The following is a 25,548-nucleotide window of genomic DNA, read 5'->3' on the forward strand; positions in this document are numbered from 1 at the left end:
CACTGCAGGACTTGAGCACATAATCCAGGCTGGTGCTTCAGTGCAGTACTGAGGGAGTGCTGCACTGTTGGTGGTGCTGTCTTTCAGATGAGACATTAAACTAAAGCTCCATCTGCCCTCTCAGGTGGACATAAAAGATTCCATGGCATTATTCAAAGAGCAGTATGACAGTTTTCCTTGAGTCATGACCAACATTTATCCTTCTACTAACATTACTAAAGCAGATTATCTGGCCATTTATTTCATTGCTTTTTGTTGGACCTTGGTGTGTGCAAATTGGCTGCCATGTTTCCTACATTACAACAGTGAGTACATGTCTAAAGTACTTCACTGGCTGTGAGGCACTTTGAAATGTCCTGAGTTCATTGAAAGGCACTACATAAATTCAAATTTGTTGATTATGGCTCTGGGTAAATGGACCACATTGTGTGGTACAGACCGGGAATGTCCCAGGTTTGATACCTAGGCAGTGCTGGATTAGCTGATCTCGGTTAGGATGACAATAAAAGTGTTACAATTCGGCTCAGCGGGCTAAGGAACCAGGGGTCTGTGCTTGATCTTTGACCTCTGCTTCAAATTGTGCGCGCACATATATTAGGTTGAACCCAATCCTGTCCTCTCCTATCAGTGCTCACTGTCTGTGGTTACAAGTGAAGAAGTCACCTAGGTGGCCGTAGAATTGCCAGCACCCATGAAAATACATCCCAGGATGTCACTCTCTGCAAGAGAAAAGAGAAGGGGAGAGATTATTTTGTTAAACAGTGCTGATGGTTAAGCCCAGTGAAAATTAAATTGATATTTAAATTAGTCCATTGTCTTTGAACTCATGATATAGAATTCTCGAGAAGATGTAATTGTAAATTGTCCATGGACTCGCCCCCTCCCTATCTATGAAACCTCCTCCAGCCCCACAACCCTCCGAGATATCTGCGCTCCTCTAATTCTGGCCTCTTGAGCATCCCCGATTTTAATCGCTCCACTATTAGTGGCTGTGCCTTCAGCTACCTAGGCCTTAAGCTCTGGAATTCCCTTCTTAAATCTCTCTCTGCCTCTCTACCTCTCTCTTTCCTCCTTTTAAGATGCTCCTTAAAATCTACCTCGTTGACCAATCTGCCCTAAAATCTCCTTATGTGGCTTGGGGTCAAATTTTGTTTTATAACGCTCCTGTGAAGTGCCTTGGGACATTACACTACATTAAAGGTGCTGTATAAATACAAGTAGTTGTTGCTGTTTATTTTGCCCTATGCAAGAGGAAGAGCAGCAAATAAAAACTCCATACTTACCTATGGAACATCCTTTGGCCTACAGCCCAAAAAAATGTTTCTTTGTAGATATACAATAAATAAAGCTGCTTCCTGGAGTTTTTTGTGGGGAAGTATTCTTCTTTGTGACTGTTTACATGAGTAGAATTCAATCTTTGTTGTCTGTGATATTCAAGAAAATCTCACCCAGAAATGTAATAACACATGACCATTCCTAGTTGGAAGAAGAAAAAAATTGTCTTTATAAGAGTCGCATATTAAAGTGAGCTCGGTCAAAATAGTATATAATAAATAAAGTTCTAATAATATAGGGAATCATAAACTGTCAATTAAACCTATCCAGAAAGAGGAAAACAAATAGAAAAGGCATGGGATTGAATGACGTCAAGATTTGCTCTATTTATTGACAACCTACTGTCTACTGTGTAGAGCAGCCCAATTAATATGCGTTTGCGTTCGTTTCCAAGATCTTCACATTAGTTATTGCCTTACCTTTGTATAAGATTTGAGTACAGCAGAGGATACCTTGGGGCCTGTGATAAGTACGTAATAGAGTGAAGAAGTGAACGCAATGGCTTGAAGAGAAAGAAGGAAGTCACTGATGATGATTCTATTAGTTAATTGAATGAATTCTAGCTTTAATAGTAAATAAAAGCCAAGCAGGCTAATTCGGTGCTGTTAATGATTTACTTGTTTTCATCAACCAAGTCTAATATGTGCAGCAAGTCAAAAAGGACACTGTTGCCTCAGGCAAAGGGAAATGCATTTACCTTATTCATGATTTGGTACAAAATCCAATTAGATTTTACAAGTTAACAGCCAAAGCCAAGAAGTAGGGTATAATGAATACCTAACAGTGAAGTAAAGGACAGTAAGGACGGCAGTAAAAAACTGAAAAAGGACAGGGTGACTCCCTATTCCAAACAGACCCGATAACTTGTAGAACTTCACCCTCCCATCACCCCCATATACACGCACAATGATTAGGGGCAACACATAGAATCATTGAAGCACAGAAAGAGGCCATTCAGCCCATCGTGCCTGTGCCGGCTCTTTGACAATTAGTCCCACTCCCCTGCTCTTTCCCCACAGACTTGCATTTTTTTTCTTTTTCAAATATATAACACGGGTCACCTTGTTTCGTGGGCATTGTTCTTCTGTACGGATTCAATGCCTGAAGTTTAATTCACTTTAAAAATTGTACCGAGTCCGGTCGAAAGTAAATTGCTTTTTGGCAACTTCGAAAGTGAAATTCTGAGAGTTAATCCCAGAAGACAGATAGGTCTGCTCTCCGTCCACTTTTAAATCACGGCAGGTTCAGGATCAGTAACTAGGGACTGTGGTGAACTAGACTCGGTGAGGGCTCCATTCACCCCAGACTTCAACCAACATATAGCACACGACCTTTGAAAACCTCAAGGTATTCCAGCTTCCGTGTCAGGGAAAAAGAATTTACTCCAAGTTTGGATAACTAGGAGAAACACTGGAAATGTGCCATTTAAACATTTAATCTGTTACAAGGACTCGTGTGCACTGTGTGACTTTCAACTCGACAGTTGGCTAAACATTCATTAGAGGTACAGCTCGTTACTAAATGGACAAAATCCGACTGCATCAATTCTAGAATAGTTTATGCATTAATTTTTTGTTTCTTTAACCTTTTCCCCCCACTCTGATGTTTGGTGCAAAGTTCCGTTGTATAAGTCCAAGTAATTTCACATAAGGTTTATTCTAATGACGGGTCTTAGTATCGAAGAACAGACCGAGACTGGAATCTCGATGAAGGTAGAGAGAGGCTGAGATATGATCGACCCAAAGCGATCTCCTCCTCCACAACCCAGCATTTGAGAAGAGGTTACCCAGTTAACGAGTTTAAAAGGGGGGGCCAAGCGAGATCTGGTGCAGATTCATCAGAGGCAGAATCCAGCTCCTTTCCTGTGCCTTGTGCACAGGGAGGTAGGGGGTTAAACGGAGTCCCAACTTTGACTGACTCCCTCTGATTCGGTCCCTCTCTGCGCAGAGCAATCCAGACTTTCGCCCTTACCTTGCAGGTCACCAGAAGGTTGAGATACTTTGGAGCATCTTCAGAGAGGGGAGCGGGGGCAGCGAGCCTCCGGAATCAAACAGCGAGGGATGCAATCCCCAGCCTGAGCTTACATTCCAGCCTCTACCTGATCGCCAACATCCGTCTCTTGAGACAAGTATGTGGAACGATGGTGGGCACCTTCACAATCGCCGTGCTTGGAGCTCCTGGAGTGGGTAAAACGGCCATAATCCGCCAGTTTCTTTACAATGACTTCAACCAAGTGTACACTCCGACCAGAACAAGGTACGTTCACAGACCTTCAGTGATTCTGAACGATAACATGTACGATTTGAAGATCGTGGATGTGCCGCAGATCGCAACATTCCCATCAACCGGCGCTCAGGTAGGGGAAATGGAGCTGGCTGCTGTTCTTGCCCTCTGACTGTGGTGTCTGTGTGTCTTTCTGTCAAACTTCTCGCCCCCATTGTGCCTCTTTTCCAGTTTGTTGGTATTGTACCGTGTCACAAACTCCACCCTGGTTTTGTGTTTAACCTTACTGGAAGTGAAAAGTAAACATTGCAAGGTCGGCGCTAAAAGTACAAACCTCCCATTGCGAAACCAGCGTTGAAACCGATTTAAACCATTTCCACCTGTTTTAATATGAACACAAATAACGGCCCGAAACTAATTGGGGTGAAATCTGCTTAATACGGGTGAGAGGCAAATGTAAACCAGAGCGCCCCGAACAAATAAAAGGCAGTTTAGTCATGGTTTTATTAATATCACCGTCAGAGAAAATGCGGCAGGGAATGGAGTTATACTTTAGGCGAAGACCTGTGTAACTTTCATCTTTTCAGTCGGGAGTTGGGGTGAAATTGTTCTTTTATCCCAAAAAGTGTAAGAAATTGTTTCCTTTCTGGTCAGTGGTGGTGTGGACATTGTAGAAGTGGTTCCTCGGCCCCTATCACATTTTTTCTTGTAATTTTTCCACTCCTTTCCCTCCCCCCCTTTCCTTTTGTTTCTCTCTCACACCTGGTAGCTATGTCTTGCCCTGCCAGTACACTTTACACCTAATCTCAGCCTATTACCATCTCGTCTAGCTTCGAATACCTTTTATTGTCTCTTTTACTTTTTAATTCTTTTGTCCGATCGCAGCCCTGTCTTCGATCTATTTTCTTTTCTTTCCAGTTTTGAAGAAGGGTTCGACCCGAAACGTCAACTCAAATTTCTCTCCACGGATGTTGCCTGACCTGCTGAGTTTGTCCAGCATTTTCTGTTGTTATTTTAGTGCACATCATATATTGGCTTTAGCTTGTAGGGTCCAGAGATTTATCAGTAGCTCCATTAATACTTCATTAAGTTTACAAGGGCAAAATATTTTTTGTCATAAAATATAAAATGAATAAAGTTCAAGTACTATATGTAATGGAGACTGTATGTGCTTGTGGGTTAGACAGGATATATATAATGAAAAGGGGTGTGACGATTAAATAGTGTATCGGTATGTGAAAAATATATTGGCCAGGACAACACAAATGTTTAATTCTCATTCATACTTTCATCTCCAAAGAATAAAAAGTGGCCATATACAGTAAACCCTTTGCTGAACAGGTTGTGGCTCGTTTCTCTATTGCGAAGGCTGAGAGTTGTCCTGAGAGAGGTCTTTAAGATTACCAAAGGGTTTGATAGGACAGACGTAGAGAAGATGCTTCCACTTGGGGGGGGGGGGGGGGGAGACCAAGCCGATGGACCATAAATATAAAATAGGCACTAATGAGGCGAATACCATCGATGCATTCAAGGGGAAGCTAGATAAACACATGAGAAAGGAATAGAAGGTTATGCTGAGTGGGTTAGATGAAGAGGGGTGGGAGGTGGCTGTGTGGAGCAATAATGCCAGCATGGACCAGTTGGGACCAATGGCCTGTTTCTGTGCTGTACATTCTTTGTCATTTTATGAATTACTGCCAAAAAGTGGCCATACTCTTGCTTCCAAAAGTGAACATTAGGTATAGTCAGTATACCCCAGCTCCCTCCATTACACCCCTGCCTGATAATTAACTTACGGGAAGGTATTTGAACAGTACAACTTTTGGCAAATTGATTCAGCTAGAAATCAAACAGTCTGGCCAATTGGGTTGCACCAACAATAATGTTAAACTGCTCGTCAGGCAGCTAATTAGCTGCTTAACCAACTCAAATCTCCCAAACTTTCTTGATGCAACTGTGCAGTGTACAATGTTTGTGCTTAATGGCTCAGCGGAGAGTGTGAGATCCCTGTTGTGCCCACAAGGCCCTGCATGTGCTCAGCTTTCCATTAGTAACTCTTCCGCTTTGTGTAAATAAAAATACAGCCTGTGTTGACAGGATTGTTTGTGGGAGTTCTCCTTGCTGTCCATATGATGGAGATTATCACCAGTTCTCAGCTACATGTCCACTGACTCCTAGAACAGGACTGTAACAATTGTGAAGTGTGAGAAGGAAATGAGATCCCATGGTTAATGGAGTAATGTGACAGGAGTGCAATATTTTGTATTGTAATATAAAGAACACCCAATTAAGTACTGCTTCTGAGAATGGGATATCGGAAAACCTTAGATGTATATTTGTAATGTTTTTTATTATTTTACATTAAGAAATAAATTGAAAAAGCATGCAAGCAATCAAATGTGTTTTACAAAAGGAATGATCAAATCAGCTTGGATTTCACTTTTTTCCACTATCTTGTCCAGTCAGGTGAAATAGTAGATCGAGAAGAATATGATTTGCTGCTTATAACCCAATGTTGTAATTTGTGGGACATTATTCTATTTGGCTTCTCAAAGGCCTGTGCCTCAGTACCAACGACTAGCTGGCATAGAGAATAGCATTAGGTGAAGAATATTTTTATGTAAGGCCTCCCTCAGATTTTTATAAAAATATGAAGATCAATATTGGATGCCATAGGTCACCTACAGACACTGTCAGTGCAACACAACATTGCCAGTGCATATTTAGCACAGGGATGCTGAGTGACCCTTTACTGTTTAGTTGCAAAACTAGTTTAACAGCAACCAACTCCTGCATTTACTGTAAAGAGTAATTTCTACACATGGGATGCACAAGGATTCGTTCTGGGTTCTGAATTTCAATGCTCAAAATCTGTGACAAAGTGAAATACAATCATGCCATGATAATAGCAAGTTGAACATTGGTAGATTTAGTCAATTTTAAGCAGTCCTGTTAGTAATATGCCGATTCTCTGTATATACTTGTTTGCAATGCAAAAGCTAGCATGTTCCTGAATTGTGCAGTGTGGTGCTGCTCTTCAATTCCACCTTCTCATGTTAAGATAAACAGTATTATTGATGGTAACCTGGTGTTTGCAGCATCTGTAGCACATTCCCATTAGGCCAGTTTGGGAGTTTCCTATCATTTGTCTGTATTTCCCAACTGTCCCACATGCTCTGTTTGAGCTCACCTCTCACACCTTCCCATACCTTCTGCTGGTCTAATGTCAGCCCTGATCCGGTGCAATATGTGTGGCTTATGATGTTTTAGAAGGGGGGAATTTTAGAAGTAGTGCTACAAGTGGAGAAACACTCTTATGGCACCTTCTCCACATATTGGTACACTTACTATAACCATTTATTCAGTTAATAGATATATTTACAGGAGCAATTTCAATCCCCTTGTACTGAATCCGAGTTAAACCTACGAGTGGATCTGGAGCTCAGTGATAGCTTTATGCCTCAAGGGCTTTTGGTTGAATTTCTATCTCTACCACAAATATCAAACCAATTTCATGCCACCTGCTACACCGCTAACCCTCGCCCTTACAGATAATAGGTTTCCAAGGAGATCAGTGCTGCTTATTGGCTTTCACAGTATGTCCGAGATGAGGGTTTAGCAAAGGACTTGAAACTGAATACTTACACTGAAACTCTCATAGCAAGTTAGTATCATGGAAAAGCTGTAATAGCTGATAAAGCCTTAAAAGAAAAACTGAGTAAGGTCAAACCAGAATCATCTGGCTCATTAATTTCATTTTCAGTGTCAGCACATTGCTCAGCAGCCATTAACTGAGAAGCAGAGGCTAGCATTAATAAAATCAAAGTCTTTACAAGCTTATGTTCTATTATTAAAAGTAAAAGCATTCACTCTATAGCAAACATGGATGGGCAGCCTTGCGATCTCTACCAATTACAGCCCCTGTAATAAATTCAAGGCTACCGGAAAGTTGAGGGACAATTACAACTTATATATAGTGCCTTTAACGTAATAAAACATCCCACAGTGTTTCACAGGAGTGTTATAAAAAAAACTAAATTTGACACCGAACCTTATAAGGAGATGTTAGAGCAGATGACCAAAAGCTTGGTCAAAGAGGTAGGTTTTAAGCAGCGTCTTAAAGGAGGAAAGAGAAGTGGAGAGGCAGCGAGATTTAGGGAGGGAATTAAGATTAAGAAATTATGTAATAACTAATCCAGTTCAGGATAGAGGGGCATTTCTTTCCCCAAGTTATCCTATATGCTCTGCACCATCTAAATATTAATATATATTAAAATAGCTAGTAAATCTTAGTACCATAGAAGTTCACAGCACATAGAGGTCATTTGGCCCATTGTATCTGTTCTTGTTCTTCGCTATACCAATCCAAAACCAGTTCTACCACCTAGCTCTCCCCATCATCCGAATCTTCCTCTATTTTAAATGCTTACCCACTTTTCCCTAAAAAGGTGCAATTGTCTCTGCCTCAACTATTCCCTGTGGCAAAGCATTCCATGCTGTAAATCTTTCTACTTGAAGGAATTTCTCTTTTTAGTGTCTCTCCTCGTTCTATTGTTGACAATTTTAAATTGATGATCCTTTGTCACTGGCTCCCCAACTAGCGGAAAGACTGGGGCTGATATTGGTCTTGAGCAGTAGCGCAAAACGGGCGATAGCGAAGTGGCAAATAAAGTCAATGGAAAAGAAAATCAGGCAGATGTAAAACAAGCTGCCAATTCGCTACTGCCTGCTTTGCACTACCCAAGACCAATTTCAGCCCCAGTTTTTCCATATTTATCCCATTGGAACCTTGCATAACTTCACAATCCTCTATTAAATCTCATTTTAGCTTTCTCTGTTCCAATGAAAATAGTCTCAGCATCTCAAGTCTCTCCGCATAACTATAGCTTCCCATCCCTGTATCATCCTAGTGAATCTACATAGTATGCTCTCTATGGCTTGAATGTCCTTTCTATAACGGGGCAGCCCAAACTACACACAGTCTTCTTACTGTGGCCTAACCATTACTTTGACCCATCTAGTGCTTCTGAGCTAGGGAGGGGACATTTATTTATCAGCCAGTATTGCTGCACTCCATTGCTATCTAATAATGCTGTGCAAGAGTGTGTTTCTGCCTGTAGGGTGAGGATAGGGTTGGACTCAGCTATGATACCCTCTCTCAGTGGATTAGCTTGTCTACACTCCCTGTCTAAGCTCACACATGAAGAATGGCAATACGGACAAGGTACGAGAGGGCTGCCAGTGTCTAAAGAACATACCCAAACACGTTTGCAGCCTTTGGGTGAGGAAAGGTAAAAGGAGAAAATCATAAGGGGAACAGGGCAGAAAAGCATTCTCTCCGGCATTGGTGTGACATTTGTATTCCCTTGCAGCTATCCTTATGACATCTCTGATTGGCACTGCCCTTTTAGTGGTAATTGATGTTATATTGTAAATAGCTTTGCACTATGGTCTCTTAACCCTTTGAACTGGGCTAAGACTGCCCACTAGCCTATCTCATTCCAGAAATCAGAGAGGAAAAACTTTTCTCCCAAACGTCTGCCTTGGATTCAAAGCCTAAGAGATGAAGCACAGTGTTTCATTCTGTGATACCATCCAGTTCTCCAACCAAACATATGTCAATATTATGGTACTTTTTTCCCCCACTTAATAGAACTATTAGGATTATGCATTTATTGTTGTTCAAGGTGTAAGTTGCTAACCATTTGATTGTCTTTATGCTTTTTTTAAAAATCTTGTATAATGTAACTTAATCCGTGACTGCTTTCTTGAGAATATTAAGGTGTAGCTCCTAATGTCCATTTGACAAAATTGTGCTACACTTTAAAATAGTTAATTACGTTTTACTGTACTCTAGTGCCACACAGTAATTTTTGATAATTAAAATGTACCTTTTTTTTCTTTGAACTGTTCTTCTGATTTAATGGGGAAACAGGAGAGCATGTAGGGTTGGTATTTGGTACATGTAAGTAAGTTTGAAAATTATCAACCCTATTTCCCTATTAATAGCAAACATTTACTTATGGAAAGTGCTTTTGCCTAATGATCACCCACCCTCAGTAGTGATCATATTGACTTTTAAAATCTTTTTATTTCTTGTTTATTATTCTCTATGCAAGCCACTTGTGATCCAAACCTTCACTCTTTCCTGATTTCAGGAGATTAAGAAAATGCAGAACACTTGTATGTATTCAACCGTTGCTAAGGGAATGGTCGCATCAACGGTCAAACCAATTAACTCCCAGATCTCTGGGGTATATCTCTCAGATATTATCTGAACATGATATATGAGCACCAGCCCCATAAATTACACCAAGTGATTTAAATTAGGTTGCAAAGAATCAACAAAATCTATTAACATTGCTGTATGAAAACTCATAGTGTTTGAACAGCCATAGTAAGCAATTACAAGTATGTCAAATTTCAGATTACAGTAGAAATAGATAATTGGAACTCAATAAATTCACCAGTCGTATATGAATCTGCTTTTGGGCATTTAAAAAAAAAAAAAAAATCCCTCCAGCACTCCATCTTCTGAAAGTGGTGACTTTCATTATGGTTCCCAACCAGCATTAAAATGGGCTGGGATGTTAAGGTTCTTGGTTTAAGGGCTACTTATAGTATTGGTTCTTGATTTTCTCACAAGATTTCCAAAGTTGACTTTTTTCATTGGCCGTTGAGATTAAAAGACTTTTGCACACCCACTTCATTCTCGATTCTTCTGACTCACTGCCATGTGCTCCCAAACCAGTGATTTCCTATTATTAGTGCAGATAAGTTTACCTTTTTAACCTTATATCAGGTTTTTGTCTGTTGCCACTGGCCTTGTTGCAACTCCCATTGGTCTTGTTCCCAGTCTTGTTGCCTGCTGGTGCTGCTAAATAAATCTGCCCCCAGAAATAACATTTTCCCGGTTTAGGGTTATTCTTGTGTTTGGGTTTAGGATTCGGGTGAATTTATTTCAGGAAGCATGAACCTTTGCACTAGCTTTTAGTGATTTGTGTACATGGACACCTAAATCCCTTTGCTCCTCCACAGCTCCTAGTCTCTCATCACTAGAAAATATTCTGATTTGTCTTTCTCAGATCCAAAGTGGATGACATCACATTGAACTCCATCTGCCATACTTTTGCCCACTGTCTTTGTCTCTTTGTAACTACCTGCTCCCATTTACATACCCCCTAACATAGTGTCATCTGCAAACTTGAATATATAACTCTCCATTCCTTCATCCAAGTCATTAATAATTGAGGCCCCAGTACAGATCCTTGGATAACACCACTTGTCACATCTCACCAATCAGAGAATGTTCCCTTTACCGCTTACTTTCTGACTCCTTCCTCCTGACCAATTGCCAACACATGTCACAAGGATATCTCCAATCTGTGCACTTTCATTTTGATGATCTCTTGTGTGGAACCTTATCAAATGCCTTCTGAAAGTCCATAAAGACAACATCCATGGGTACTCCCTTATCCACCATGCCAGTAACCTCCTCAAAAATGTCAACCAGATTGATCAGACATGACTTACCCTTCACAAATCCATGTTGACTTTCTTTGATCAGCTTAGACTTGTCTAAGTGCCCAGTCACTATGTCCGTGAATCCAATAACTTCCCCACAAATCATGTTAAACTGTAGTTACCTGGTTTCTTCCTCCCTCCCTTCTCAAATAATCATAGAATAGTAGAGCACAGAAGGAGGTCATTCAGCCCATCGAGTCTGCGCCGGCTCTTTCGAAGAGCAATCCAGTTAGTCCCACTCCCCCGCTCTTTCCCCATATCCCTGCAATTTTTTTCCTTCAAGTATTTATCCAATTCCCTTTTGAAAACTACTATTGAATCTGTATCAACCACCCTATCAGGCAGTGCATTCCAAATCCTAACCACTCATTGCTTAAAAAACGTTTTCCTCATGTCGCCTCTGGTTCTTTTGCTAATCACCTTAAATCTGTGCCCTCTGGTTATCAACCCTTCAGCCATTTGAAGCAGTTTCCCTTTATTTACTCTATCTAAACCCTTCATGATTTCAAACACCTCTATCACATTTCCTCTTAGCCTTCACTGCTCTAAGGAGAACAACTCCAGCTTCTCCAGTCTATCCACATAACTGCATTCCCTCATCCCTGGAACCATTCTAGTAAATCTCTTCTGCACCCTCTCCAAAGTCTTCACGTCCTTCCTAAAGTGTGGTGCCCAGAATTGGAAACAATACTCCAGCTGGGGCCAAACCAGTGTTTTATATCGGTTTAGCATAACTTCCTGGCTTTTGTGCTCTCTGCCTCTATTTATAAAGCCCAGGATCCCATACACTTTATTAACTGCTTTGTTAGCCTGTCCTGTCACCTTCACAGACTTGTGCACAAACACCCCCAGGTCTCTCTGTTCTTGCACCCCCTTTAAAATGGTACCATTTAGCTTGTATTGTCTCTGCTCATTCTTCCTACCACAATGTATCACCTCACACTTCTCTGCGTTGAATTTGATCTGCCATGTGTTCACCCATTCCACCAGCCTGTCTGTGTCCTCTTAAAGTCTATTACTATCTTCCTCACTGTTTACTACACTTCCAAGTTTTGTGTCATTTGCTAATTTCTAAATTGTGCCCTGTACTCCCAAGTCCAGGTCATTAATATATAACAGCAGTGGTCCCAGCACTGAATCTTGGGGAGCTCCACTGTATTCCTTTCTCCAGTCCGAAAAACAGCCACCCTCTGTTTTCTATCCCCGAGCCAATGTTGTATCCATGCTGCCACTGCTCCTTTTTCCCCATAGGTTTCAATTTAGCTAACAAGCCTAATATGTGGTTCTTTATCAAACGCCTTTTGAAAGTCCATATACACAACATCAACTGCACTGCCCTCAGTGGACCAAAAAGGTACAAATCCCAGCATTTTTTTAAATGGTGAGAAACTAGGAACAGTGGAGGTCCAAAGAGATCTAGGGGTCCATGTACACAGGTCACTAAAATGTAGTACTCAGGTAAAAAACATAATCAAAAAGGCAAATGGAATGTTAGTGTTTATAACTAGAGGATTAGTATATAAAGGGGAGGAAGTTTCGCTACAGCTATACAAAGCCCCGGTTAGACCACATCTAGAGCACTGTGTACAGTTCTGGGCACCACACCTTAGAAAGGATAGATTGGCCTTGGAAGGAGTGCAGTGCAGATTCACCAACATGTTACCAGGGCTCCAATAAATTATGAGGAGAAATTACATAAATTAGGCTTGTATTCCCTGGAATATAAAAGGTTAAGGGGTGATTCCATTTGATTGTGATTTTTAGGATTTTGAAAGGAATCAATAAGGTAGATAGAGAGAAAATGTTTCCAGTGGTGGGGAAGCCAGGACAAGGGGACACAACCCCAAAATCAGAGCCAGGCCATTCAGGAGAGAAATTAGGAAACACTTCTCCACGGAAAGGGTGGTAGAACTGCGGAACTCTCTCCCACAAAAAGCAGCAGATGCTAGTGCAATTAACAATTTTCAATCTGAGATCGATAGATCCCCGTTAGCCAAGGGCATCAAGGGACATGGAGCCAAGGCAGACGGATGGAGTCAAGGCACAGATCAGCCACAATCCCAATGAATGGCGGAACAGGCTTGAGGGGCCGAATGGCCCACTCCTGCTCCTATGTTGCTACCTCCACTTTATATCCAGGAATGACAATCCCACGTGCCCTCAGTGAGTGGTTCCGTAGCTCTATTATTGAAGCTCCCCTTTTTACTTGAGAATCCCGAAGAATCCTGCGCCTTTTCAGGGGAGCCAATCCGCCCTTGTTCCTGTACAAGCACAAATCAGAGAAAACATGGCAAAATTCTCTGACCAGTTTTATCACCATCTACCAATGTGGGAGGAAGTATTTCCTAAATTAAGGCACTAAAGTTCAGATTCTGTTCCTTCACGGCCACATCTGAGGGTGAAATATTTTTATGTGTGTGGTTTTAGTCACAATGAGTTCCTGTATTAGATGTGGCCCAGTTATATGGTGTTTCCATTACATCACTGCAGCCTTTACAAAGTTAATTTAATTTTCAGCTAGGTCACTGGGTGGAACATCTCATGAAGGCTGAGTCAGAGTATGGAGCAGCACTGCAGTGTCTGGATAACTTTAACCTCAGAAGTCATGGGCCGTGATTTGCTTGCTCTCAGTTGACGGAAGTACATACGGAAGCAAGCAGCCAGAAGGGGAAGGGAGAGAGAGCAAAATAGAGGATAGCCATCAATAAAATTAAGTCGTGTTTATCCTGCGTGCACATCAGCTTGTAACAAATTGATTTAAAATATTTTATGTTGCACAACTAAAAATTGAGATTGCTGGTAATGTGTTATAACAGCTGTCCGTGTTAAAGTGACACCTTTTCTTTGCTCTTTTGTTGGAGGAATGGTCCGATTCTCGGTGCAGAGGTATTAGAAATGCAAATGCATACATGCTTGTGTACGACATCTGCTGCTTCGATAGTTTTGAGTACGTGAAAATGATTCAGCAGCAGATTGCAGAAGTCAGGTAAGAATTGTGCTTTCCTTACTATTTCCTGGGTTGGTTCATAGAATGGCTGCAGCACGGAAGAAAGCCATTGGCTCGTCGAGCCCGTGCCGGCTCTCTGCAAGAGCACTTCAGCTAGTCCCACTCCCCCGCCCTTGCCCCATAGCCCTGCAAATGTTTTTCCTTCAGGTACTTATCCAACTCCCTTTTGAAAGCCGTGATTGAGTCTGCCTCCGCCACCCTTTCAGACATTGCATTCCAGATCCTAACCACTCGCTGACTAAAAATGTTTTCCCTCATGTCGCCTTCTGCCAATCACCTTTAACCTGTGTCCTCTGGTTCTTGACCCTTCTGCTAGAGGGAACAGTTTCTCTCTATCTACCCTGTCCAGACCCCTCATGATTTTGAGCACCTCTATCAAATCTCCTCTGCTCGAAGGAGAACAACCCCAGCTTCTCCAATCTATCCACATAACTGAAGTCCCTCATCCCTGGAATCATTCACGTAAATCTTTTCTGCACCCTCTCTAAGGCCTTCACATCCTTCCTAAAGTGCAGTGCCCAGAATTGGACACAATACTCCAGTTGAGGCCAAACCAGTGTTTTGTACAGGTTCATCATCATTTCCACGCTTTTGTACTCTATAACTCTATTCATGAAGCCCAGGATCCCGTAAGCTTTTTTAACTGCTTTCTCAACGATTTGTGCACATATACCCCCAGGTCTCTCTGTTCATGCACCCCCCCTTTAGGATTGTACCCTTTAGTTTATAATTCCTCTCTTCATTCTTTCTACCAAAATGTGTTACTTTGCACTTTTCTGCATTAAATATCATCTGCCTCGTGTCCGCCCATTCCACCAGCCTGTCTATGTCCTCTTGAAGTCTATCACTATCCTCCTCACTGTTCACTATACTTCCAAGTTTTGTGTCATCTGCAAATTTTGAAATTGTGCCCTGTACACGAACATCCAAGTCATTAATATATATCAAGAAAAGCAGTGGTCCTAGAACCAACCCCTGGGGAACACCACTGTAGAACTTCCTCTAGTCTGAAAAACAACCGTTCACCGCTACTCTCTGTTTCCTGTAACTTAGCCAATTTCGTAGCCATGCTGCCACTTCCCTTTTATTCCATGGGCTTCAACTTTGCTGGAAAACCTATTATGTGGCACTTTATCAAACGCCTTTTGAATTCCATGTAAACCACGTCAACCACATTGCCCTCATCAACCCTCTCTGTTACCTTATCAAAAAACTCGATCAAGTTGGTTCAACACAATTTGCCTTTAACAAATCTCTGCTGGCTTTCCTTAATTAATTCACACTTGTCCAAGTGACTGTTAATTTTGCCCCTGATTATTGTTTCTGAAAGCTTCCCCACTATTGGTTTATACCTTTTATGTTGAAAGCCTTTTTATTTGGAAATGTGACATCCAGCTCCTATAGCGATGACACTGCAAAAGGAGAGTCCACCTCTGGATCTGTAATTGCTATCATATCTGTGGGTGTTCGAGTTAGAAATAGCATACTAGTGACCTTGGTTTGTAGTTCCTTGAGTTTAGAAGGTTGAGACGTGATGTAATTGAGGTGTTTAAAATGTTAAAAGGATTTGATAGGCTAGATACAGAGAAGCTATTTGCTATGGTGCGGGAATCCAGAACAGGCACAAGGGGGCACAATCTTAAAATTATAGCTAGGTCATTCAGGAGTGAAATCAGGAAGCACATCTTCACATAAAGGGTAGAGGAAATCTGGAATTCTCTCCCCCAAAAGGCTGTTGATGCTGGGTCAACTGAATTTTTCAAGACTGAGATCGACTAGATTTTTATTAGATAAAGGTATCAAGGGATATGGAGCAAAGGTGGGTAAATGGATTTGAGGTACACATCAGCCATGATCTAATTGAATGGCGTAACAGGCTTAAGGGGCTGAATGGCCTGCTCCTGTTCCTCTGTCTATGCTTTGCCTGCATTAAATTCACTTAATCTTCATCTGCACTTCACACCTAATCCAAATGGCACCCATTTGGTAATCCTTGCGATATTACAGTGGGGTTTTTCCAATGGTGCCGGAAGCACCTATCATTGCTGGTGATTCCATGCAAGTGAGGCCAAAGCAACATATTTTTTGATTCATTCATGGGATGTGGGCATCGCTGACATGGCCAGCATTTATTGCCCATCCCTAATTGCCCTTGAGAAGGTGATGTGAGTATAATCTAGCCATGCACATAATTTCCCAGGGTTTAGCTCAAAGGAGCATCCAGGTTAAAACTAATAAAAACAGAAAATGCTGGAAATACTCAGCAGGTCAGGCAGCATCTGTGGAGAGAGAAACAGAGTTAAGGTTTCAGGTCGATGACCTTTCATGGAGGTAGGAACATAGGGGAGGTTTTGATGAAAGGTCATCGACCTGAAACGTTAACTATGTTTCTCTCTCCACAGATGCTGCCTGACCTGTTGAGTATTTCCAACATTTTCTGTTTTTATTTCAGATTTCCAGCATCTGCAGTATTTTGCTTTAGTATTAGGTTAAAACTATGCTAGGACTATGTGAAAAAAATTATATTCTTTGTAACTGGACCCCCTATTTTGTTTGTACATAATCTATGCTTGTGTCCAGGACCAATGATGCTGTCTTTGCTTTCACACCAACTATTATTGGCATAAAAGCAATGGACCCATTATTACAAATAGGTGGTATGGACATCTGTTAAGGAACTGGATTTCTTAATGTTTTACTACATTAGGGTGACCCTTAAAGTGGGGGAAATCAGTTAGCATTTCATATCAGTGGTATGCAAAGTTTTCTGCTACAACAGACTGCACATTTCCCTACAGTCCACTGGAGATTTAAGTACCACGGCTAAACATTTATGTCCAAAAGTGTAGTCTGTCTGTTTCCTCAAAAAGAAAGGAAATGTCAAACTTGCATACATTGGTAAGAATTAAATATTGCAGATCTGTCTTATAATAATGGAATGGAAAATTCAAGCTAAAGGCTTATTGGCCATCAATTGATAAATAAATACTAATGTTTATATAACATTCCACTTTATACACAAAGGTGTGAACTCAGACGGAGATCGACCCAGCTCACTTTTCAACAACTTCATTGCCAGCAAATTTGTTTCTCTTGTATTTCTTAAGCATCAAACATATATGAAGAATCAACAATAACATGGCCTATACAGTCACCATACCTTTAGCAACTTTACTGCTTTTATCAGGGATATATCTTGTTGAAGATCAGGAATGCAAGCACAAGACTTGCATCCTATAACATTGAGCTATATCATTGGGGCTAGGGTGAATGGGCATGGTGGTCCACAGATCACACACTATCACAGAGGTCCGCTCCTGGGCCTGGCCAATGTGGCCATTTATGGGTCCAGTTTGGACGCGGCCCATGGTGAGGGGTGGTCGCTCTGGCTGCCTGCCTCTATTCCGTGGTCTTATCCACGCCTCGGTGGCCCTGATGAAGCAGCATTTGGTGTCCACCGGTACACTTGAGGCCTTCTGTGACTAGTGGGCACCGCAGGGCGTAGTGGACATCGATAATATTTAATTGTATAAGTTTCCTTTGTTTTATGGTTTAGTTCCTTATTAGTCGTGCCCCTCTGAAAAGGGGGCCACTTTTGCTTGGTTGTCGTTTGATGACTCGTGTCTCCTTATTGGTTTATTTAGAAAAGGCACACCATCACAGATCACAAATCAGGGGTCCAATGAAAGGAATTGCCCGTCAGCTTCCTAACATAGAAGATAGGAGCAGGAGTAGGCCATTCGGCCCCTCGAGCCTGCTCCGCCATTGAATGAGATCATGGCTGAACCCTCACACACATCTCCTGTGCTAACAGGACTTATTCTGCTGACTAGAAAGTAGGGCCTAAGAGTTCCTAAAGGTTGTTTCTCGTGATGGGGTGTGGTTGTCCTACAATTTTCTACACGTCTTGCCTGAAGGCACGGACTCATATGCCAAAGGGACATGTTACCTTGCCCAAGTGATTAATATTCATGTATTCTGCTACATTTATCAATGAGGAGACTACAAGTTCTAAATTCTTAAACAATAACTCAGTTGTACTGAGCTTTATAAAATTCATCTCAAGACCAACCCTGTCCCGCAGCACAATTTATAAAGCTGTCGTTTGTCAGACAGCTTGAGTTAGGGTCACAGCAGGGCTGTTCACCCCTTGAAATTTGAGCACAGTTACTGTGAGTGTGAGTTTTTGCGCATTTCCAAATAAATTAGTCCAATACTAACTCTTCAATATCCCATCTCTGAAGAAAAACTGATCTTGTCTGCTCCACCCCAGGCAGCTGATCATGAGACAACACTGACAAGGGTGTGCGTGTGGGGCCCACTGGTGGAGATGCCAGAGATGCACCTGATGTGGGCACATGCCCCATGGTGATTAGGAGCCTACAACCTGGGGTATGCAGTTCCCTGAAATGCACTTGCCAAAGCAGAAAATCTCCTGTACACATCCTAATTGAGTCTTGGCTGAGTGGGCTCAAGCTCCAATCCAACATTTGAGAACATAATCTAGATTGACAGTGGAGTGCCATACTGAGGGAATGCTTTGTCAGAGATGTTGTCCTGCAGATCAAACCTTAAGCTGCAGCCCCAGCTGACCTCTGAGATGATTGTCTTCAAATATTGTAGTACCAGAGGATTGGTTCAAAGAGGCTGAGGTGTTCTAGTCAACATTTATCCCTTAAACAATATCAAAAATAAATTGCTGCTTTTGGGACCTTGCTGTGCACAAGGAGGCTGATAGTTTTGCCCACAAAACAAAAGTGACGACACTCAATGTAAAGCATGTTGGGATATAATTGCAAGTTCTTTATTAATGGCAGTTTGGTGAGAGGGAAGCAGTGCTCTTTTATGTTTATTCATATATAAATTTGGCTTCCACTCCATTGGGGTTAGGTAGGGCAGGGGAAAGAGCAGTCAGCTTTCTATCTAATGATGCCTGCTGAAAAGTGCATTGATACTGGGAGGAGAAGTTTGGGCTCAGCAGTGATGGTTTCTTTGGGTGGCAGAAGCCCCATCAATATACTGCCTGATGCGCTAATCAACAATACCAAAGACTACGAGATGGACTTAAATGAAGTAGGCTTTTATTGACTAAGAACTAGAGCATGCCTCTGCTAGTGAATCCATCCTAAGAGCTCTCGGGGGAAGGGTGGTGAGTCACCTTTATACTCGGGCTTAGGGGTGAAGCCAGGGGCGGAGACATGCCTGGACTTGTACAGGGTTAACAGTGGTTTACCACACAGGCATGTACAGGTTAACAGTGGTTTACCACACTGCCCAAGTGGCCATTTTTCATATGAAAGTCTAGCCATTAGCTCCTGACCGGTATAGTCCGACACCTTCAGGAGAGGGGTGGGAAAAAAAATCTTTGGTACAGGTTAAGAGCTCTTAGACAGTGGCATTTACTATTTTCTGTTGATTTGCCAGGGTGACCAGTACAAACCAAGTCCCAATTATCATTGTTGGAAATAAGAGAGACCTACAAAAGCAGCGCTTCACTCTACGAAGGAGCATCAGTGTCCTGGTGAAGAAGATGTGGAAATGTGGCTACATTGAGTGCTCCGCAAGATATAACTGGCACATTTTACTTCTGTTTAAAGAACTCCTGAGCACCAGCGTGGGCAGAGGCTGCAAACATGTGCACCCGTCCATTCGCATCCAAGGGGCACTGCAGAGAAACAGATGCAATGTGATGTAACTATTTGTTAAAGAGTTCAAACTTGCCATTTGTTATATTGAACCATCATCCTCTCTCCTTTTCCACGCTAAGATCCAATAATTTAAGGAAAGCTAAAAAAAAGTCATGGAATAAAAATGCAAAATTCTTTAAATAAAATAGCTTTGAATCCCTCTGCCTTTTCCTCGTGTCGCTTCTTCAGTAAGACAACATTTTTCACTAAGATTACAAATGGTGAATTTTAAACAATTGCCAGTTTTTATTGTGGAGTTAAAAAAAGATTTTTCTGGGTTCTATTTTTAAATGTCAAAAAATGGGGGAAATTGAACCCCAACAGATGCAGGTAAATTTGGAAAGAAACTGGTTTTAAAATAAACTCTTTATTTAAGAACATAGCAAAAAACTCAAGGATTGAAAAATATTGCTTGTGGGATTCTGGATCAGTTGTATGAAGAACAGGAAATCTGAATCAGACCAATGTGTCCACAGACGTATCAGTTTGCACATCGACACTGGTGCCAGTCAGACCTGCCTCTTAATCTCTCCGCTGCCTCAGTGTTGTCAGACACAGAAACATAGAAGCTAGGAGTAGGCCATTCGGCCCCTCGAGCCTGCTCTGCCATTCAATGCGATCATGGCTGATCATCCAAATTCAGTACCCAGTCCCTGCTTCCTCCCCTTGATCCCTTTAGCCTTAACAAATATATCCAACTCCTTCTTGAATATATTTAATGTATTAGCCTCTACTGCCTTCTGTGGTAGAGAATTCCACAGGTTCACTACTCTCTGGGTGAAGAAATTCCTCCTCATTTCTGTCCTAAATGGCCTACCCTTATCCTTAGACTGTGACCCCTGGTTCTGGACTCCGACCATGGGGAACATCCTTCCTGCATCTAGTCTGTCCAGTCCTGTCAGAATTTTATAAGTTTCAATGAGATCCCCTCTCATTCTTCCAAACTCCAGCGAGTACAAGCCCAATCGACCCAATCTCTCCACATAAGTCATTCCTGCCATCCCAGGTATCAGCCTGGTGAATCTTCGCTGAACTCCTTCCATGGCAAGAACATCCTTCCTCAGATAAGGCGACCAAAACTGCACACAATACTCAAGGTGTGGTCTCACCAAGGCCCTGTACAACTGCAGCAAGACATCCTTGTTCCTGTATTCGAACCCTCTCGCTACGCAAGCCAACATGCCATTTGCCTTCTTAACCGCCTGCTGCACCTGCATGCTTACCTTCAGCGACTGGTGCACAAGGACGCCCAGGTCTCGTTGCACTTCCCCTTCTCCCAATCTATTGCCATTCAAATAATAATCTGCCTTCCTGTTTTTGCCACCAAAGTGGATAACCTCGCATTTATCCACATTATATTGCATCTGCTATGCTTTTGCCCAATCACCCAACTTGTCCAAATCATCCTGGAGTTTCTCGACATCCTCCTCACAGCACACACGCCCACCCAGCTTTGCGTAGTCTGCAAATTTGGAAATATTACATCTAGTTCCCTTGTCAAGATCATTAATATATATTGTGAATAGCTGCGGCCCAAGGACCGATCCCTGCGGTACCCCACTAGTCACTGCTTGCCACTCGGAAAAAGACCCGTTTATTCCAACTCTTTGCTTTCTGTCTGCCAACCAGTTCTCTATCCAAGTCAATACCTTGCCCCCAATCGCATGTGCCATAACTTTACACGCTAATCTCTTATGCAGGACCTTATCAAAAGCCTTCTGAAAGTCCAAATACACCACATCCACTGGTTCTCCCCTATCTATTTTACCAGTTACATCCTCAAAAATTTCCAGTAGATTAGTCAAGCACGATTTATCTTTTGTAAATCCATGTTGACTTTGTCTGATCTGGTCACTGTTTTCCAAGTGCTCTGCTATTACATCTTTTATAATGGACTCTAGCATTTTCCCCACTACCGATGTCAGGCTTACCGGTCTGTAATTCCCTGTTTTCTCTCTACCACCTTTTCTGAATAGTGGGGTAACATTAGCTACCCTCCAATCCATGGGTACTGTTCCAGATTCCATCGAATGCTGGAAGATGATCAAAGCATCAACTAGTTCTAGGGCCACTTCCTTAAGTACCCTAGGATGTAGATTATCAGGCCCTGGGGATTTATCAGCCTTCAATCCCATCAATTTCCCTAACACCATTTCCCTACAAATACTAATTTCTTTCAGTTCCTCCCTTTCATCAGACCCTATGTTCCCCGCCATCTCTGGGAGGTTATTTGTGAAGACAGAACCAAAATATGTATTGGTCTGCCATTTCTTTGTTCCCAATATAAATTCCCCCAATTCTGACTGCAAGGGACCTACGCTTGATTTCAATCTTTTTCTCTTCACATATCTATAAAAGCTTTGAGTCAGTTTTTATGTTCCCTGCAAGCTTACTCTCAAATTCTATTTTCCCTTTCTTAATTAATCCCTTTGTCCTCCTTTGTTGAATCCTAAACTGCTCCCAATCCTCAGGTTTACTGCATTTTCTGGCCAATTTATATGTCCTCTCCTTGGATCTTAAGCTATCCCTAATTTCCCTTGTTAGCCACGGTTGAGTCCCCTTTTTTGTTTTATTTTTATGCCAAACTGGGATGAACAACTTTTGTAGTTCATTCATGCGGTCTTTGAATGTTTGCCATTGCCTATCCACCGTCAACCCTTTGAGTGACATTCCCCAATCAATCCTACCCAAGGTGCGCCTCAGACCATCGTAGTTTCCTCTATTTAAATTTAGGACCCTAGTCTGAGTCGACTACTTCATTCTCCATCTTAATGAAGAATGCTATCATATTATGATTGCTCCGACCCAAGGGGCCTCGTACAACAAGATTGCTAATTAATCCTTTCTTGTTACATAATACCCAGTCTAAGATTGCCTGATCTCTGGTTGGTTCCTCGACATATTGGTCCAGGAAACCATCCCTTAAACACTCCAGGAATTCCTCCTCCACAGTATTGTTACTAATTTGGTTAGCCCAATCTATATGTAGATTAAAGTCATCCATGATGACTGCTGTGCCCTTATTGCACGCTTCTCTAATTTCCCTTTTAATGCCGTCCCCAACCTCCGCATTACTGTTTGGAGGTCTATATACCACTCCCACTAATGTTTACTGCCCCTTGATATTTCTCAGTTCTATCCATACAGATTCCACATCATCAGAGCTAATATCCTTCCTTACAATTGTGTTAATCCCTTTAACCAGCAATGCTACCCCACCTCCCTTTCCTTTTTGCCTATCTTTCCTGAATATTGAATACCCCTGGAAGTGGAGTTCCCAGCCTTGGCCACCCTGGAGCCATGTTTCCATAATCCCAATCAAACCATATTTGTTTACTTCTATTTGCACAGCTAATTCATCCACCTTATTACGAATGCTCCTCGCATTAAGACACAAAGCCTTCAGGCTTTTTTTTTTATTTTAAAAACACTCTTACACCTATTAGAATTATTATTTACTGTGGCCAGGTTTGATTTAAACCGTTGATTTCTCTGACTGCCACTTTTGTTTTTCTCCTTCCTATCTTTTGTTTTTATCCTTGTTCCCCTTTCCTCTGTCCCCTTGCTCAGGTTCCCAACTCCCTGCCATTTTAGTTTAAACCCTCCCCCAGAGCACTAGCAAACACTCCCCCTAGGACATCAGTCCTGGCCCTGCCCAGATGCAAACCGTCTGGTTTGAACTGGTCCCACCTCCCCCAGAACCGGTTCCAATGTCCCAGGAATTTGAATCCCTCCCCCTTGCACCATTCCTCTAGCCACGTATTCATCTGAAATATCCTTCTATTTCTATTCTGACTAGCACGTGGCACTGGTAGCAATCTTGAGATTACTACCTTTGAGGTCCCATTTTTTAAATTTACCTCCTAACTCCCTATATTCCGCTTTTAGGACCTCATCCCGCTTTTTACCTAGATCGTTGGTACCTATATGTACCACGACAACTGGCTGTTCACCCTCCGCTTCCAAGATGTTCTGCAGCCGCTCCGAGACATCCTTGACCCTTGCACCAGGGAGGCAACACACCATCCTGGAGTCTCATTTGCGGCCGCAGAAATGCCCATCTATTCCCCTTACAATAGAATCCCCTATTACTATAGCTCTACCCCTCTTTTTCCTCCCGTCCTGTGCAGCAGAGCCACCCCTGGTGCCAGGAAGTTGGCTGCTGCTGCCTTCCTCTGGTAAGCCATCCCCCCAAACAGTACTCAAAGTGGTGTATCTGTTTGAGAGGGGGAAATGTCCACAGGGGACCCCTGCACTACCTGCCTGTGCCTAGTACTCTGTCTGTTGGTCACCCATTCCCTTTCTGCCGGTCCAACCTTTGCCTGCGGTGTGACCAACTGTTCAAACATGCTATTTACGACCTCCTCAGCCTTGCGAATGGTCCAGTATGAATCCAATCGCAACTCCAGCGCCGCAATGCGGTCTGCCAGTAGCTGGACACACTGCCTGCACACAGTTGTCAGGGACACAGGAAGTGTCCGAGTTCCCATATAGTGCAGGAGGAGCATACAATGGGGCTGGGCTCTCCTGCCATGACTTACCCTTTAATTAATTGCAATTAAGTTAAATCAAATCAATCCCACCAAGTACACTACTGTTAAATAGTATATTTAAGGGCCCTGGTTTATAAACAGTCCCCACTACACCACAGAGACTTTATAAACTCTAACTCTGGTTTATAGTTTCTAAAGAGAAATACTCACCAACCAATCACTTACCTGCTTTCTGGTGACGTCACACTTCGATTACTTTTTACTTCTTTCCCTCTGAGATTGGAGATTGGTACGCTCTGAGGCCTACCTGGTCTCTTGGAGCCTTTTGTACTGCTGCCGCTCCGCGATTCCCGCCGAGATTTCGCTCGCTGACGCTCTCCAGTTGCAATTTCCTCCAATTAGACATCAGGAAGCTGAGGCCATCGTCATTTCCCTCTGCCACAAACCCCATAACCTTGCTATTAATTCCATCTGCCCCAGCCACCATCTTAGGCCAAACCAGACTGTTCGCAATCTCAGCATCCTATTCAATCCTAAACTGAGCTTCCAAACTCATACTCACCCTATCACAAAGACCTCATATTTCCGCCTCTGCCCCTACCTCAGCCCATCTGCTAATGAAACCTTAATTTGCACCGCTGTCAGCTGCAGACTCAACTATTCCAATGTTCTCATCCAGCCTTCCAACCTCCACATTTCTCCTCTGACGACTTTATCCTATCCCACCCTAAGTCACGCTCGCTCACATATTCTATCCTTACTGAACTACATTAATCGCTCAAGAACATGAGTAGGCCATAACTCCACTTTCCTGCCCGATCCTCATATCCCGCAAGTCCAAAAATGTATTTGATATCAGTCTTGAATATACTTAACGACTGAGCATCAATAGCCTGCTGGGGTAGAGAATTCTAAAGATTCACAACGCTGAGTGAAGAAATAGCTCAACTCAGTCCTAAATGTCTAAACCTTTATCCTGAAACAATTGACCCCTAGTTCGAGACTCTCCAGCCAGGGGAAACAGCCTATCAGCATCTACTCTGTCAAGCCTTGTAAAAATTGTATACGTTTCAATGAGATCGCCTCTCATTCTTCTAAACTCTAATATAGCCATATTCTACTCAACCTCTCCTCATAGGACAAGCCTCTCATTCCAGGAATCAATCTAGTAATCAAAAAAAATTTAAAAAAAGGAAAAACTGACATTATTGCACCCCCACAGGTCAGTCCACATCTGTGAACAAGTGTTTTGATGGTGTATCCCCAAGGTTCTGATGAA

The 25,548-nt window shown here is 42.3% G+C and overlaps 1 protein-coding gene across 1 annotated transcript; it reads left to right on the plus strand.

Annotated features, from left to right (window-relative positions):
• The first annotated feature begins 3,443 nt into the window (after nucleotides 1-3,443).
• Nucleotides 3,444-19,937, plus strand: rasl10a (RAS-like, family 10, member A). The gene is made up of 3 exons (XM_085961497.1): nucleotides 3,444-3,691; nucleotides 13,944-14,068; nucleotides 19,514-19,937. Exons 1-3 carry the CDS (start codon nucleotides 3,476-3,478, stop codon nucleotides 19,782-19,784), a joined length of 612 nt encoding a protein of 203 aa, XP_085817623.1. The 5' UTR covers nucleotides 3,444-3,475; the 3' UTR covers nucleotides 19,785-19,937.
• Nucleotides 19,938-25,548: the final 5,611 nt, after the last annotated feature.

This window comes from Somniosus microcephalus, chromosome 19, assembly GCF_052327205.1.
Source record: "Somniosus microcephalus isolate GS21.2 chromosome 19, FLI_Smic_1.0, whole genome shotgun sequence".
In the NCBI taxonomy this organism is placed as follows: Eukaryota; Metazoa; Chordata; class Chondrichthyes; order Squaliformes; family Somniosidae; genus Somniosus; species Somniosus microcephalus.